Here is a 15,924-nt window from a genome sequence, read left to right as displayed (position 1 = left end):
CGTTCTGCTGGAATGTTTGAACGACAACAAGACACTAGAAACTTGTTTCATAATGCACTTAAAACCCAAGAGCTATGGAAATATGATTAGTGAGTCTACTCATTCTGGGAAGGATCAGCTCGAGTCTGGCCTGATGTTACTTTGCCAGTGGAAATATGGAGGTGTATTACTTGCTTTTATAGTGGCAGTTTTCTCATTTATTATTTATGTTCTTAGCAGATGTTTGTACCAAATGGACTTTGAAGAAACAGTGCTTGTAGTTACTGCGACTGTTACTAGAGATGCACAATATATTGGTGCAATATCAACTCGTGTAGAGTTTATACTGTACATTATAATGTTGTGATGCCTAAATTTACTTGAAGCATTTAAAATGATTGATGTTTTTATTAGGGCTGTCAAACGATTATTCACGATTAATCGCATCCAAAATAAAAGTGTGTGTTTACATAATATATGTAGGTACACTGTGTATAATTATTTTCTATATACACACATGCTTGTATATATTTAAGAAATATTTTCATGTATATACTTTATATAGATTTATATATATTTTATATTATATATAAATATAAATATTTTATATATAAATAATATTTTTTTCTTATATACATGCATGTGTGCGTATTTATTTATTTATATATATATATATATATATATATATACATACAAAATAATTATACACAGTGCATCCACATATATTATGTAAACACAAACTTTTATTTTGGATGCGATTAATCATTTGACAGCCCTAGTTTTTATTGTTTAACTAATTTTTGACAAAATAATATAGAATTTTTAATATTGACCATTTAGTGGCCAAAGCATAAATTCTATTCAGGCTATAATATTTTAGAATATTTTAGAATTCAGAATTTCAAATTCACTTGAAGCTTTCAAAATGATTTTATTTTATTTTTACAGTTAAATATTTTAGAATTCAGAATTTTAGTCAACTCTTTTTCTGTGTTTTCAAAGGCACAAATTATCTTTGATCAGCCGCTTTCTGCATTTAAAACTTTTCATTACGGTATTAAAGTTCTTAACATGTTTGCCTCTTTCTTTGGTGACCTCCTTGTTTCTTTTTGCTCAGCCGTCCACCCACCTCTCCCACTCTCTCACCCATTTTTTTTTCTCTATGAAATATTTTTTGCAATGAGTGGGCCAGCGCCGTGCCATTGGTGGTGGCAGCAGCCATTCCTTGGCGCGAGAGCCCTCGTCTGTTCCAGCGCTCTAATCGCATTCCAGCAGGCCGGGCAGCGGCTTGCTCCGCATTCCACAACTCTGGGGGCTTTCCAACAGCCCTGTGCAGGCATTCCTCTTTGCCGGGACCTTCAAAGCAAGGGAGGGACTTCAAAGGCATCGGTGAGGCTAGGTGTTGATGACTACAATCCTCCCGGGTACAGATTTACCCGCCTCCTGAACTTCAAGAGCAGTTGTGGTAGTATTTTGGCGTGCACTTTTGCCTTCCTTTCCCATAAATCATGTCACGTTAACCCTCGACGTATGCTGGATTTTTTTTTTTTTTTTTTTTTTTTGCACGTTGAGGTTGGAGTATGACAGGCTGAAGTGTGAATGTTGTTGTCATGAGGTTTTCTTACTTTCCCTGGCATGACACTTCAGATTGAATAATTTAAAGTGGCTGTGCACTGATAAAGTTGTTTGAGAAAAAGACCTCCATTCTGAGCCATTCTCAATTGTTTATTTTATTATAATTTAATATTGATTTACATTTATGCATTTGGGAGACTCATTTATCCACCTGTTCAAATGTTAAGGGTCAGTGAGGATGTATTAAATTGGTCAAAAGTGACTGTAGAGACTAGGGAGACACATTATAAAGCCTAATTCCGATTTTTTGAAAAATACGTAAAATTAATAAAGCATTCTACGGATCCCATAAAGGGACATGATTAGGTTTTTCTGCAGTAGTCGTTTACATTACAGTACATCATGATTTCACTGGAAGGAGGATTTGGTGTGCAACAGATCCTGAGCATCATTGATAAATATCTTATCTTGTAAAATGTGTGGCCAGTAGAGGCGCTCCCAAGTCCCGAAACACAGAGCACGCGTAATCGTGACTTGTAAATCAAAAGGAAAAACCGAGCTCGCATTTAAAACTGATAGCGGCTATTTTTACTGTATTTTGATCAAATAAATGCATAAGAGACTTGACCTTGACTTTGCTAGCGTCGATTGAACTCGTATAGAATTTTAGACATCATGAACTACCAACAGCAAAGCTTTACTAAGCCGATATCTACGTGATTGTATTATTGTATAAGTCCAACTTATGTTTGCTGCATCCAAAATGGCATACTCTCTTAAGTTCTTCTTTTAAATAAAGACTTATTTGCAACTGCTAAAAAAGTATGTTCTATATAATGAACTATGCGTGTAGTAGTACTTAATCCGAATGTGCTATATTCGCCATGTTGTCATACAGTATATCATGTGACCTACCACTGTCAGTATCGTTGCTTCACTGCCATTCACAAATCCTTTTTCGTGGCCTCATGGGATAGTAAAGTGTCTATCGTATGCACTCTTCAGAATCTTGCCAGAAGAAAGTACTTCTATATTTTTTTTTTAGATGCAGCCTTTGTCTTTTCTCATGATCATCATGTTCTTATTCAACTTTAAAGTTTTAATTTTGTTTTGAGTAATAGTCATCTCCATAAAAGAGATCTTTCTTACACCATTGATGGTTTCAATCTCTACTCACAGTCTTATAATAGACTCACCAGTCACTTCCCCTCTGCTAAAGCTGTCCTCCTTGGTGGCTTGATGCATATTTTAGTATTTGCACGATATTAAGTGTTCGCTCCAGTCTGAACTGGACCATTTGTTTGCTTATGCCGTCGTCAGGGGGACGGTGTGTGAATGGTTTTCGGTGAGATGGCATAAGAGGTCTCAAGACTCTTCTGGTGTTCATGTGACTCAAACATGCTGGTAACACTAAGGTCATGGGTTTGATTCCTGAGAAATGCCTAAACTAATAAAATTTGTACCTGATTTAAAAACTTGCTACCAAATGCTTGTGTGTAAATATCTTGGTTGTAAAGATGATAAACGCAAATTGTCCTCGAATTGTCTACCAATGCACAACCTGTTCTCTTCACCTTGAACAAATCTGAGATGCTTGTGGTTGGTGCTTCATGATGTCATCTACTTTGCAGTATCTGCTTTACTTCTTGGGTACGTACATGGTTTCTGGGCAAGAGTTGTTGGAGTCTTTGTTGGCCAGAGGTGACTTTTGCAACTGTCGTTCCATCGTTTTTGTCTAGACGACAAAGGAGAGGAAGTCGCCTCCTTTGAAAAAGGGCCCAGTCTCCCTTTATGAGATAATATTACACCGTCAGAGCAGGCCCCACCTGCAAGGCTTCTCCAGCTGCCACACTGTAACTCTATCTGCGCTCTCTTCAAGGCTGTGATCCTCTTTGAAGTTATTTCCAGTGCTTGGGAAATGAGAAGACACAAGCAATCAGAGCGGCAAGCTCCTCCTCTTCTCTCCCTCTATCTCTCTTTTTAAATATATTTAAATGGGTTTTGATTTCTGCATGCTCTAACTTCAGATATTTCCACGTTTTTTGCAATTGCATTTTTTTTTCTTGCTTTGCTTTTTGAATCCCTTCCATTTAAATTTTTTTTTTGTTTTGATCATTGCTTCTTCTGCAGATTAGAAACACGTTGCTATCGGAGTGTGATATTGTAAATGTCCGACAGCTTTATGGCTGTGGGATGAAAGCGAAGCGGGAGAAGGCGAAAGATAAATAGTCCAGGGCAAGTAGAGGAGAAGCTGTAGGCATCTGTCCCATTCCAGTATTTCACACTCTTCCGATAGACAAACCAGAATAGTGTTGGAGTCTGTGAGTACATCCTCTGTTTGGATAGTAGGTGGGAGTTCAGACGGCCAGCGCCAAAAGGAAACTGGCCGGGTTGCCTTGTGTACCCAATGCAAAGCTCTTCCCGCTATGTGTGGGCATTTGATTACAAGACAGCCTTCCAGTTTTATAGATGAGGAAATGTTAGAGATATGTAACAGCTGAGAGGGACCAACGGCTACAGCAGGGATGCACGTAGGGTTAAAGAGAAAATGACCTCCCGGTCTACACCAGAGGACACGGCTGCGCAATTGATGGACAGCGTTAAGCTACGGTTGCTGGCGTGAAATGCTTTCCATCCCTTTTCTCTCGTAGTGCAAAAACAAGTCCTCTGTCGATGAAGTGGTTTGCCTCGCAAACAGTGTTTATCACACAATTTTCTTTCTTTTAGTGATAGTCTCGTCGTTGAATGGCAATAAGCAATTTAGTCAATTTCGTCATGACTTATTTATTCACTTTAGTGAATATTCAATTTTAAATATTAATTTTCGAATGTAAATTAGTTTTAATTAATATGATTTCTATTACATTTAATATAATAAAAATATAATTTTGTAGTTATTCATTGTTTCAGTGTGTTGTTGACTTGGAAATTCTGACTGTAGCAGCGTAGTTCGCTTTTGCATTTGTATCATTCTGAGCAGATGCATGTTTTAAAATTGTTTGTTGTGTATATATGTGATCTATGAATATGATATGTTAGCATTTACGAATCCGCTGAATTTCCTAGCATTGACAATGACTGGATTATATGAAACAACAGTTTTTTTTTCTAGATTTTTCCAAAACGTTCTTCTGATGTTTGTTGACCAAATGTTTAAAAAAAAACCCAACTTGACTACAAGTCGACTAACCTCTCGCGTCTGTGTGTAAAGAATGTTTCTGGCCTAAAAGGACTAGATTTTTCTTCAACGTTCAATACGTTTTCTTTTCTCCTACCATGATCTGATAGTTGGTAAACAACTTTTTTTTGGCGATTTAAACTGTTTCAGCTTGTTCTTGTACTTAGAAAACATGGTTTATTATTGATCACTCTGTCTTCTAAACCCTGTATATCAGAAGTATCCCACTCTATCAACTGCCAAAATACAAACCGAGAGGAAAGCCAGCAAACGTCCAAGGCTCCTGTGCACATGGCGTTCGCTAGCTCAGCTCGGCACTGAGAACTCCCAGTACTCTTGCTTGTTTGAAAGGCTCTTGGCCTTGTTTGAAAAGCTGCCCTGAGAGCCACGGCCGAGGACAGAGTTTCTCTAAGTGGCTGTGGGCCCGGGACGAGGGGGGGTTCTGAAGCCCGCTTGTGGCTTTGATCAAATATTCCCCCACCTCTCCTGGCAGGATGGTCTGTTATTCCAGGAACTATTCCACACTCCCGCGGCAGGGGGTGGGGGCTGGGTGACGGGCACAGGGTCAGAACTGGGAAAGGGGGGAGGTTGGTGAGACCAGCGGCATGAGGAAGGAGAGAAATTGCCCCTTGTTGAAGGAAATATGTGTTTTCCACAAACTTTTCTCAGCTTGAAGTCCATGGACTTGTGGCCTTGTTGGCGTGAATGATATATGTGTTCCGTGTCAGATTGTAGTTGCGGTTAAGTAGGTTTGTTAGTTTTATACTCACTAATCAGAGGACATAAATTAAAAATCTTGGTATCGGGTTACATGCCGTTGAAGCCAGTGAAAGTGGTTGTAGTGTGGGTTATGGAGTGGAGTTTGATAGCAGAGCGTACCCTCGGGCTAGCTGGGCTTTTTGATTGTTGTGGGTGAAATTGATACTGGCCTTGACCTAAATGCCATGCCTGTGGCTGCGACTCATCTGTTCTGTGTTCTCTACTACTGGACCACAGCCACGATCCATGAGCGCTTGCTCTGTGTACCAACACGTTTAGGTCAGCTTTGCCGATAAGAAGGGGTGTGTTTTTAAAATGTTTAGGCTACTATCTGCTGCTTTGATTTTAGACCAGCTCTGTTTAGTGTCCTTGAGTCTTGCAGCCTTTGAGTCAACGGTCTTTTTATTTTAATGCATTTGGTCATTTATCATCTAATTGAATTGATCGCATGTCAGCAATGGCTCCTGGTTCTCCATTCATGTGGATTTCAGAAGATGAAAACGGTATTTACTTGATTATTTTTATTAGAATGATATAGTTAAATAAATAAGTGTCTCTACCAATCAATAATTGTCTGAAATTAGTAGGGCTGTGCAATATTTAGGCTACGTTTACACGGAAATGATCTGAAGAGAAAATGCAAAAGTCGCATTGCAGTATCACTTTTTATTCTGCGTGTAGACGAGCGTTATGGGTGGGAAATCCGCGTGTATATGGTGACGCAAAAGTGTGTGAAATTCAATGTAGTATGCACTCCAGGCAGCTAGATGGCGATGTGAAGCACTGTCACACAACACCAAGTCCGCGTTACCTGCTTACAACCTTCACTGTCTAGCTGACTTTTGCGCTTTTACCCTAATAATGCGGCGGTGGAACGTTTTTAAGATTCCCACTCTGGTGGGTGGTTTCACTTTTTGCCGTTTTTAAGCCCCAAAAAACACGACGCAATGTAAACGAAAGACACATACGATAAAATATTTTTACGTTTTCACCCGCGAGCATCCTCGTGTAAACAGGGCCTTAGTTTTAGCATTGATATTGCAATCACATTAAAGGATGTGCGATGTCAAGTCAGGAACATAGTTGATCCATACAAACCAGGCACACATGTGAAATGCATGTAATTCTCGAATTAAATACCAAATACAAAGTTCTGGAATGAAATTCTAGATAGTGCAAGCTTATTTGGTAGCGATTGTATCGTCATCTACATAGTGAAGCAGCTGATTGGTTGCTGTTGCATCAGCTGCCAATGAGCAATCTCTTTTTGCAATTCATTGCATGAAAGTGAAGGTTCGTAATTGTTAGTGTTTTAGATCCTGTTAGTTTAAGCATTCTAGCGATTTTTAAACCATTCTAGCATTTCACACATTTGCATCTGTTTGTTATTGAAAGGACACATACACGCAAAATTGTCAAAATGCCATCTCGGTGAATATCCTCAAACACAGTTTTACCCAGCCCTACTATTTGGGGCAATTTAAGAAACCAGGTGGTCTAAAATATTTGTATGAGTTTTAGTTGAGTTTAAGCTGGCCCCCTTTGTTTTGGCCTCAGGCAGATGCGCACACACGTACTGCTTTCTTTGAATTGCAGGACTCTCTGAAGCCCCCAAGAGTTTTATCAAACGCAGTCAACGCATCAGAGAAAACCCCTAAAAATGAAGGTGCAATAGAAACTCTGCTACCTGGACTGATTCTGCTGAGGAGGCTGAAACACGTGATGATCAAAGCACCAGTGAATGGTGATTGGCATTTTGATTTACTTTGAGATGGGAAAGGCCTAAACCGGCTATTCGGTTCCGATCCCCCTCACCAACGGCAAATCAGGTCAACCCTATTTCTAAGGCGAGGAGAAAAAAAAACAGTTTGTGTTTGTTCATCTATCCATTTGCTGTTGTCAAACGAAATATTGCAAAGCGTTAGTATTACTATTATTAAGCAGGACATGCTTTTCTTCGCACATATCATCCCTTTATAATTATCATCATCATCATGAGTTAGTGCAAGGCAAGCGAAAGACAAACAAACAAATAAAGGGGAGAGAAAAGCGTCACGTTGGCAGCCCTCCATATTCCATGTATAGAGAGATAACTTGCATGGCTAGCTCCATTGAGAATCACTTACGCCATTGCAGCACTTTATGTACGGCACAAATCTGACCTTTTTTTTTTTATTCTGCTCATGCTTAAGGTGGAACTGGGTTGAGAAGTTTGGCTGCCTGTTGTTATGGTGATTTCATTGCCCATGAAAGGAGATACACATGTGAACGGCTGTACAGGAGACGGATAGATGAGAGGCACTGAGGGTGGCGGAGGTGAACAAGGGACACCTCTTTTGGTGGTAAAAGAAGAGATGGTTGGGTGCAGCGCAGAATGATGGTCAGAAAAAGAATAGGGAGAGATGGGGGACCCTGGGTTGGAGAAAAGTTTGCAACCGGGCATTCACCCAGTCGTGGGGGCCAATTGGGGAAATTTGTTGGGGGTGGACTGCAGGGAAATGCTGGAGCATTGGTTCATGCATGTTGAAAAATGGGAGTGCAGTTATACAAACAACCATCAGTTAGGTAGTTGCTTGGGAGGGAATCTCAACACTTACCAGAAAAGTAGACTAAACTACAGGAGAAATTAAGAAAGAATTTAGTAAATGTGTTTGCAGAAAACAAGCCATGTCCTGCAGCCTTCTTTTGTTGCCATATTTGTGGTTGCCATCATTAACTTCTCCTGACAAGCCACTTTTTGCAAAACCGCATTTAAATCCTCATAGAAATGCAAGGTTCTCAAGGCATTAAAGGAATGCTTTGCTTGTAGATGGTCATTGATTAGAAAAGGCATCATTTAGCCACAGTATCTTAACATAATCTTGAATTTTTGGATGGCGAATTAGTTTATCAGCGTCACCCTACAGTGCTACTCTAATATGTCGCCAGTCAAGATAAAAGGCCAAACTTTAATGCAAATGTGGAATCCAAGGCCTCATGTGGGCTGATGTGGCTTTTGATCCCAGAGTTAAGATGATAATCAGCCTTTTCAGAGTGTTAATCCAATTTGTTCATTTTTGCCCAGAAGCTCTCAGCCTTGGGTAGAGAACAGGTCACTAAGGTCAAAGCAGATGAACAGTTGTTGCCATGGAGTTTTAATCAGGTTTACCGTTGGTTTTACCTTTTGAATGCAAGGCCGGCCAGCAGAGCTTAAGCTATCATTCATTTAATAAAAAAAATCCAGCAACATGTCCGTGAAATGGTCGTCTACTGAAGCTAATGGCACTAATAAAGTAATAAATCGCCATCCTCAAACAGTGTGTGGCCTCATTCAGCTGTTATGTAATTGCTATATAATATTTAACCTAGTTTTCTCATTTTAGGAGAGTTTTATCTCCTTGAAGATTTTCATTTGATAAACATTCATGTTGTAAATTTTCAACACATCAAAAGCACTAAATTTCACACTTGCGTCAAATTAAAGATGGGATTTGAGCCAAGGGGAGAGAATCCGCAAGATATCCATCTAAACTGTCTGCTGTTTTGAATGGTTTGGTGCATGACTGTAATGATCTTGTCTCATACCTTTTTAAGTTTCCACACCTTCACTGGCTTGTGGGTGTTGCGTGACACGTCAATATAGGGCAGTTTATAAAGGAAGTGAAGTTATGGCGCAATAACATGGTCTGGTTAATGCTTATCACTTAAAGGTGCACGTCTGCATTGCAATATTAAACTTTTCTTTAATTTTATTTAAAAAATGGATTTGACTTCCCCTTTCTCAAAGCTTAAATAGCCAAGACATTTTTCTTTCAGTCAGTTTTTGTTAAAATTTGAAATCTCTTTAGTTGGGAATGGCCAGAATTTTATTTTGGATACAATTTGGAAGGAGATATTGAAGAAGATTCTTTTTGTCTTGCAGATGCACCCTTTGGGCCTGTGTAACAACAACGATGAAGAGGACTTGTACGAATACGGCTGGGTTGGAGTGGTCAAACTGGAGCAGCCCGAGTTGGACCCCAGCTGTCTTACTGTACTGGGCAAGGTAAGGACACTGCTCAATGTTTACTCACAGTCGTAGATTTGTTCAAAGTTTTGTTCATAAATCTCTCCAGTTTCTAGCCATTTAAATACTGTACTAATAAATCAATATCTCCCAAAATGAGGCAAATAGACAAGTCAAGTCACCTTTATTTCTATAGCATTTTGTACAATGCAGATTGTTTCAACTATAACATGAAAATGATGCTTTTCGGGTCATATATTTGTTTAAATTAGTCCATTTCATCTATAAAGCCGTTCTCGGTTCAGTTCTCATACAGCAGCGTCAGAACAGTCAGATCACAGATATTATTCAGTATTAAAGGAGAACTCTGGCGTAAAATGAACCTTTGGCCGAATAATACATTGGTACCTACTAGTCAACCGTTCTCTGAGATTTGTTTTAATGATAATCTAATATAAATGGTTTTATCTCTAAAAACTGTTTAGATTATAACGTTAGTATATGGCATTGGGGACATATAATAAGTGAAAGGAAATTGCTAGTTTATACCACTAACAAGGCTCAAAATAGCCCCACACTAACACAATAACATAATGAGGGTCCCAACATGCAAAACGAAGCATTGAGAACTTTATGAAGTCTTTGTGAAGTGTCGTCTTATTAAACTTTCTGTACATTTACAAAGTTCTTCATTTTGCATGTAGGGACCCTCATTATGTTATTTTGTTAGTGTGGGGCTATTTTGAGCCTTGTTAGTGGTTAGCGTTAAACAGTTTTTAGAGATAAAACTCTTTACATTCGATTACCATGAAAACAAATTTTAGAGAACAGTCGACTAGGTACCAATGTGTTATTAGACCAAAGGTTCATTTTACGCCGGAGTTGTCCTTTTACGTTTCCCCAACTAAGTCTGCAAGAGGCGACAATGGCAAGGTACCCAAACTCCATCAGGTGACAGAATGGAGAAAAAAACCTTTAAAAAGCCAACGAACGGACACGGTACATCATTATGATTCAGGCTGCATCACGTCTTTCCATTCCAGATTTTCATGTTCTATTGTCTGCTGGCAATTTTTGCAAAACTAGACTCCTGTAACTCCGCTTGGTGTTATACAGTTTTGCAGGACCTGTTGAATGGTGGTGGTGTTCAAGACCGTTATAAAACAGTTAGTTCTGATCCTTGACTCCGATTGGTCAATAGCAGGGTTTTATTCACGATAAAGCACACCTATGTCCGCTTCACCCAACGGTTCTACTGACTGACTCACTCATAAAGACAGTTTTTGCCGCCATCTAATGGCGAAACAATGTAACTTCTATTGCTGTTTACGGTCAGGGATGTTTTTTTTCCAGCGGAAAGGTTTTTAATGATTTTACTTCATGAAAGTTGCATATATTTATCGGGTTTAATATTTGTATTGTGTGGTAAGCGTTTTACAAAAGCAATAAGGTTCTCAAAGCGAGTGCTGTATCGTGAATAAGTCACAGCTGAAGGGGTTGACTTATTCATGATACAGCATAGCCTTGAGTACCTTATTGCTTACACTAGAGAGTGTCACCTGATTATTTTTTTTTTAACTGCTGTGATGTCACATGGTAGAATACTTTCAGTGTGGTGTTGGCTTCCATGTGTGCTCTTTAGACACAATGAACAAATCCAGACGCAGATGATTGGCTGAGCTTTCTGCAGTCTCAAGACACCAGTATCTATTTGCATGTTTGATCTTTTTATGTGGAAATTTGAGAATTTCCACACATTCATTCTCAGCAGGACGCTCATGCTGCAAAACGGCTAAATATTTTCCCATGCCTAATGCTGGAATGGGCTTAACGTTACACATAATACATTCTCCCTTTTGAATTCTCACTGAGATGTTCTTTAATGATAAGAAGCATATTCATTTAAGTGTTTGCTTGGCATATTGGCAGTCTGCAATTTTCCCCCACACGATTTTGCTTTCTTAACCCTGTAATGCCTGACAAATTAAATATTTATTTTTTTAAAGGAACAATTTAGTGAACCTTTAGACAACAACAAAAAAAGTTGACGTTATGTGTTTTTTTGTTGAGCATCATATTTGATAGATCAGATTTTTATGGCTTCTATAATGATGGAGAATATGAAGCTCATGTTTGAGGAGGAAACCAAAACCTCAATTTTATTTAGAGGACCAAACTGAGCAAAAATATGCAATTTAATGCAGTTGATGAAATTCTGAAAGGTCTGTAATGTAAATTAATGAGATCTTTATAACATTAAAGGACTACTCAGTGTATTTAAATATTGTTTTGCCACTCTATCTCTCGATAATGTCATAGTAAGATGATATTCAAATGCTTTGGTTTATGATCAAAGCTATGAATGTTTTTTTTTTTTTTTTTTTTTTTTAATAAAGCAATGCAATACAATGATGATTGAGAGATACATCAACATTCCTCTAAAGCCTAACATTTTATCATGATTTTTCAAATTTTAAATAAATGGTTGGACTTCTTATTCTTATTTCATCTTGAAATATCTCTAACAACATAAATGTTATTCTTGCATTTACTTTCTAAATGTCATTAAATATATCACAGCAAATAGACAAATGGGGGGGGGGGGGTGTAGAATTAAACTAAAGTGCCTTTTACTTGCTAAAAAAATAATGAACTAGTAATCAGATTGCAGAAGGCATGTAGAAGATTGTGTACAACTGATTTTTTTCAGCAAAAAGTTTTAGTCATATTGATAATTCATAGGCTTTAGAAAGTCTTTATAAGGGTTAAAGGGATAGTTCACTTTGAAATAATTTTTTTAAATGTTTTAGCTTACCTCAAGGGCATCCAAGGTGTAGGTGTCTTTGTTTCCACAGTATTTTCAATTTTGATATTTTTAGGTCAAACCGTTCTTGTCTGTCAGTGATATAATGGAGGTCTATGGTCACCACCTCAAAGAGCATGCACAGAGAAGTCGGAATTAAACATGATTTAATGACTCGTGAATGTAAGTACACATTGATGGCCTAAGACATGAAACGAGCGGTTTTGTGTGAGAAAACTAACAGTATTTATATCGTTTTTATATTATATGACTGACAAACAAGAACTCTTTGACCTGAAAATATCAAAATTGAAAATACCTTGCCCTTTTAGCTTGCCCTTGAGGTAAGCTAAAACAGGTCAAAAATTAATTTCAAAGTGAACTATCCCTTTAAGAGTTGAAACCGATTTAGTTCTCTTAAATTGTGTAATGTCAGTATACAAATTTGTCTTGTTGGTTTAATAAGACAACTTTTGCCAAGGAACATAAAGATTTCTTAGTTCTGTGATGCACACCTGCATCAGTTAAGATTTCAGCTTATCATTAAACCAACACAAATATTGCACTTGAAAAAAAACAACATTTTGAATATCAACAGATATGATTTCCGGAAAGTTCACATAGGGTGAACGGGGGTAAACACATTCCATCTCTTTTTCTTTCATAATAATAGGATAGAAAAACATCCTCCCCTTCTTTTGTGCCAGTGCTATAATTAGAGAGTCGGCTGTCGTACTCGGGCCTCTGATACAGGCCCGCACTCAGCTGGGGTTCTCGTTCTAGTCCCAGCATCAGTGTCTGTCCAGTCTCACCACAGTGTCCTCTTGACCCGCTTGTGCCAGTCTGTCCCTGCTGTGCCACCTCTGCCCTTATTTTTGTTTTTCTTTTCCTTTCACGGTCTCTTTTATCTTTCCGCTGTTGTCTGAAATGTGCACTACCCTTTATACGTCATTATTTATAATTATAAATCTTTTATTTGGGTTATTTTTAATGACTGAAACATCTTTGCTTGTTTCCCAGTCTGTGTAAATGCACATTTTTATGGACATTGAGCCATGCCGTTTTGAGAGTCTGTGTGTGTGTGTGTGTGTGTGTGTGTGTGTGTGTGTGTGTGTGTGTGTGTGTGTGTGTGTGTGTGTGTGTGTGTGTGTGTGTGTGTGTGTGTGTAATGTTAAAGGGTTAGTTCTCCCAAATAATGAAAATTCTGTTATTTACTCACCCTATTAATGTTCTTCCAAACCTGAATGAATACCTTTCTTCTGTGGAAGACAAAACAATTTTAGTTCCCATTGACTTACATTTGTGAACAAAAAAATACGATGGAAGTCAATGGGATCTGAAACGGTTTGGTTGTCAACAATCTCCAACATATATGTTTTTGTTTTCCGAAAAAAAATAAATTACTTCAAGTTTGGAACAACATCAATAAATAAATAAAAGTTTATGCTGGATTGAAACCCTGAATGATAGCATAATTTAAAGGGAAACTCCACTTTTTTTGGAAATAGGCTCATTTTACAACTCCCCCAGAGTTAAACAATTGAGTTTTACCGTTTTCGAATCCATTCAACCGATTTTCTGATATTTAGAAGAATATCAGTAACCAGACAGTTTCTGGTCTCATTGACTTCCATGGCAGTTGTAAAATGAGCCTATTTCCAAAAAAACTGGAGCATCCCTTTAAAGGGATATTTTTTTATATGTTTTAGCTTACCTCAAGGGCATCCAAGATGTAGGTGTCTTTGTTTCCACAGTATTTTCAATTTTGATATTTTAATATTATATTGATGACCTAAGACACGAAACGAGCGGTTTGTGTGAGAAAACGAACAGTATTTATATCGCTTTTACCTCTTGTAACCACAGCCACAAAGCACCCGCGCCCTCGTTTCGTGTCTTAGTCCATCAATGTGTACTTACATTTACGAGTCATTAAATCATGTTTAATTTGGACTTCTCTGTGCATGCTCTTTGAGGTGGTGACCATAGACCTCCATTATATGACTGACAGACACAAGAACGGTTTGACCTAAAAATATCAAAATTGAAACTACTGTGTAAATAAAGACATCTTGGACTCCCTTGAGGCAAGCTAAAACATATCAAAAATTAATTTCAAAGTGAACTATCTCTTTAAGCAACAAAAATCTGTTATGATCAAGAACGCAATGTATCGTGCAGAATGGTTTGTCTTTGCTTTAAAGATGTGAGTAGCTCAGGTTTGTCACACCCTTCCCTCTTTGTATATTTTAGAAAAGGTTATGTAGGCTTCTCCAATTTGTGTAAGGTCTTGACGGAGCTACCCCACTGACATGTATATGTACACAGTTTCTTCCTTCATTTCCTGTCTCTGTCCGCAGAGAGCCATCGCACTGCTCACCTCCCACCTCTCCAGCTTCCTCTCTTGTTCCTGTTCATTCTTTTGTTCTGTTGCACCATTCTTTCTGACTTAAATGAATTGCGGATCTTCTCATCGGGAATCCTCGGTAAACTAGTTTGAAGTGTTTATGGATTATTCATGTACAGTGTACATGTCTTGACCTGGAGTCCAATTCCTTGCATTGATTCTGTCAGTAGCCAATAAGAAATAAAGTGTAAAGGGTTAAAACTGAAAATGGTGTTTTAGTGTTCAGTGAACTTATAGCAGTAATTTAATGCATAGTTCATAATTTTCCTAAGAAGAAAAGGTGTAAATGCATTCTTAAATGTATTTATGTGCCATTTTAACTCCCGTAGTTATCCATCTGTGGCATAGCTTTTATTCCTCAGAACTTGCAATGAAACTTGTCTCCTATTTGTGTATCTTACACAGATCTGGTTGTTTCTCCTGTGGTGAATATACTTCATACATTCCCAGCAGGTTCCTTTTCTTTCCAAGGCAGTCTTGATCTGTTTGTTGGTCTCTCTCTTTTTTCCTCTCTCTCTTTTTTTGTCTCCTTGCCAGCATGATATCCTTCTTTCCCAAACAGTGCTCTGCTCTGACACATGCAAAATCGGCCTAGGGGTTCTGTCCTTTCATCTCCCCACTGCATACTGAGTCTTCCCGTTCCCATTGCATCAGTCCACATGGCTGTGTGTGTGTGTGTGTGTGTGTGTGAGAAACAAGTCCAAATAGTATCAACTTGGTTGAATGGACATGTAAAACCATGGTATTCTTTGAACTTTGAAGTGCATGAACATATAATATGACTAACACCTTATGCTCAGCAAGGCTGCTGTAAAAATTACAGTAAAACCAACTGTAAAAACAGTATTGTGAAATATAATTTGATGCCAAGGCTGAATTTTCGTCTATTACTCCATTACTCCAGTTTTCAGTGTCATGTGATCTTTTACAAATCACTCCAATATGCTGATTTGGTGCTCTTTGAGAACAAAAAACTCAATGCTCAAAAAACATTGTATTATCATTTATTATTATTATTTGTATTAACAGTTGTGCTACTTATTTTTGTTGCACATTTGCCTTTCGTTTGTGAAAGTGTCTAAGGGAAAGTGATTGAATGAGCTTCCAGGTGTCCACACATATTTGCATTTTTCTCGTACATCACCATTTGATGAACTCTTTCATGAGCTGGAACATTGCTTTTTGTTTGGCGTAATTGCTCTAGAAAGGAAGCTAAATCCTGATGCAGGCCGGAGGCG

The 15,924-nt window shown here is 38.2% G+C and overlaps 1 protein-coding gene across 1 annotated transcript in view; it reads left to right on the top strand.

The window, feature by feature from the left end:
- znrf3 (zinc and ring finger 3) overlaps nt 1-15,924 on the top strand; it is a 74,744-nt gene that overhangs the window by 31,745 nt on the left and 27,075 nt on the right. Inside the window, exon 2 of the mRNA XM_039659830.2 lies at nt 9,393-9,515. Within this exon, the coding sequence (XP_039515764.2) occupies nt 9,393-9,515 (123 nt within the window). The remainder of the gene's footprint in view (nt 1-9,392; nt 9,516-15,924) is intronic.

The sequence above is a fragment of the Pimephales promelas genome, chromosome 4, assembly GCF_988280905.1.
Source record: "Pimephales promelas chromosome 4, fPimPro1.hap1.1, whole genome shotgun sequence".
NCBI lineage: Eukaryota > Metazoa > Chordata > Actinopteri > Cypriniformes > Leuciscidae > Pimephales > Pimephales promelas.
Note: the sequence above shows the minus strand (reverse complement) of the source record. Positions and strands in the feature narration are given on the sequence as shown.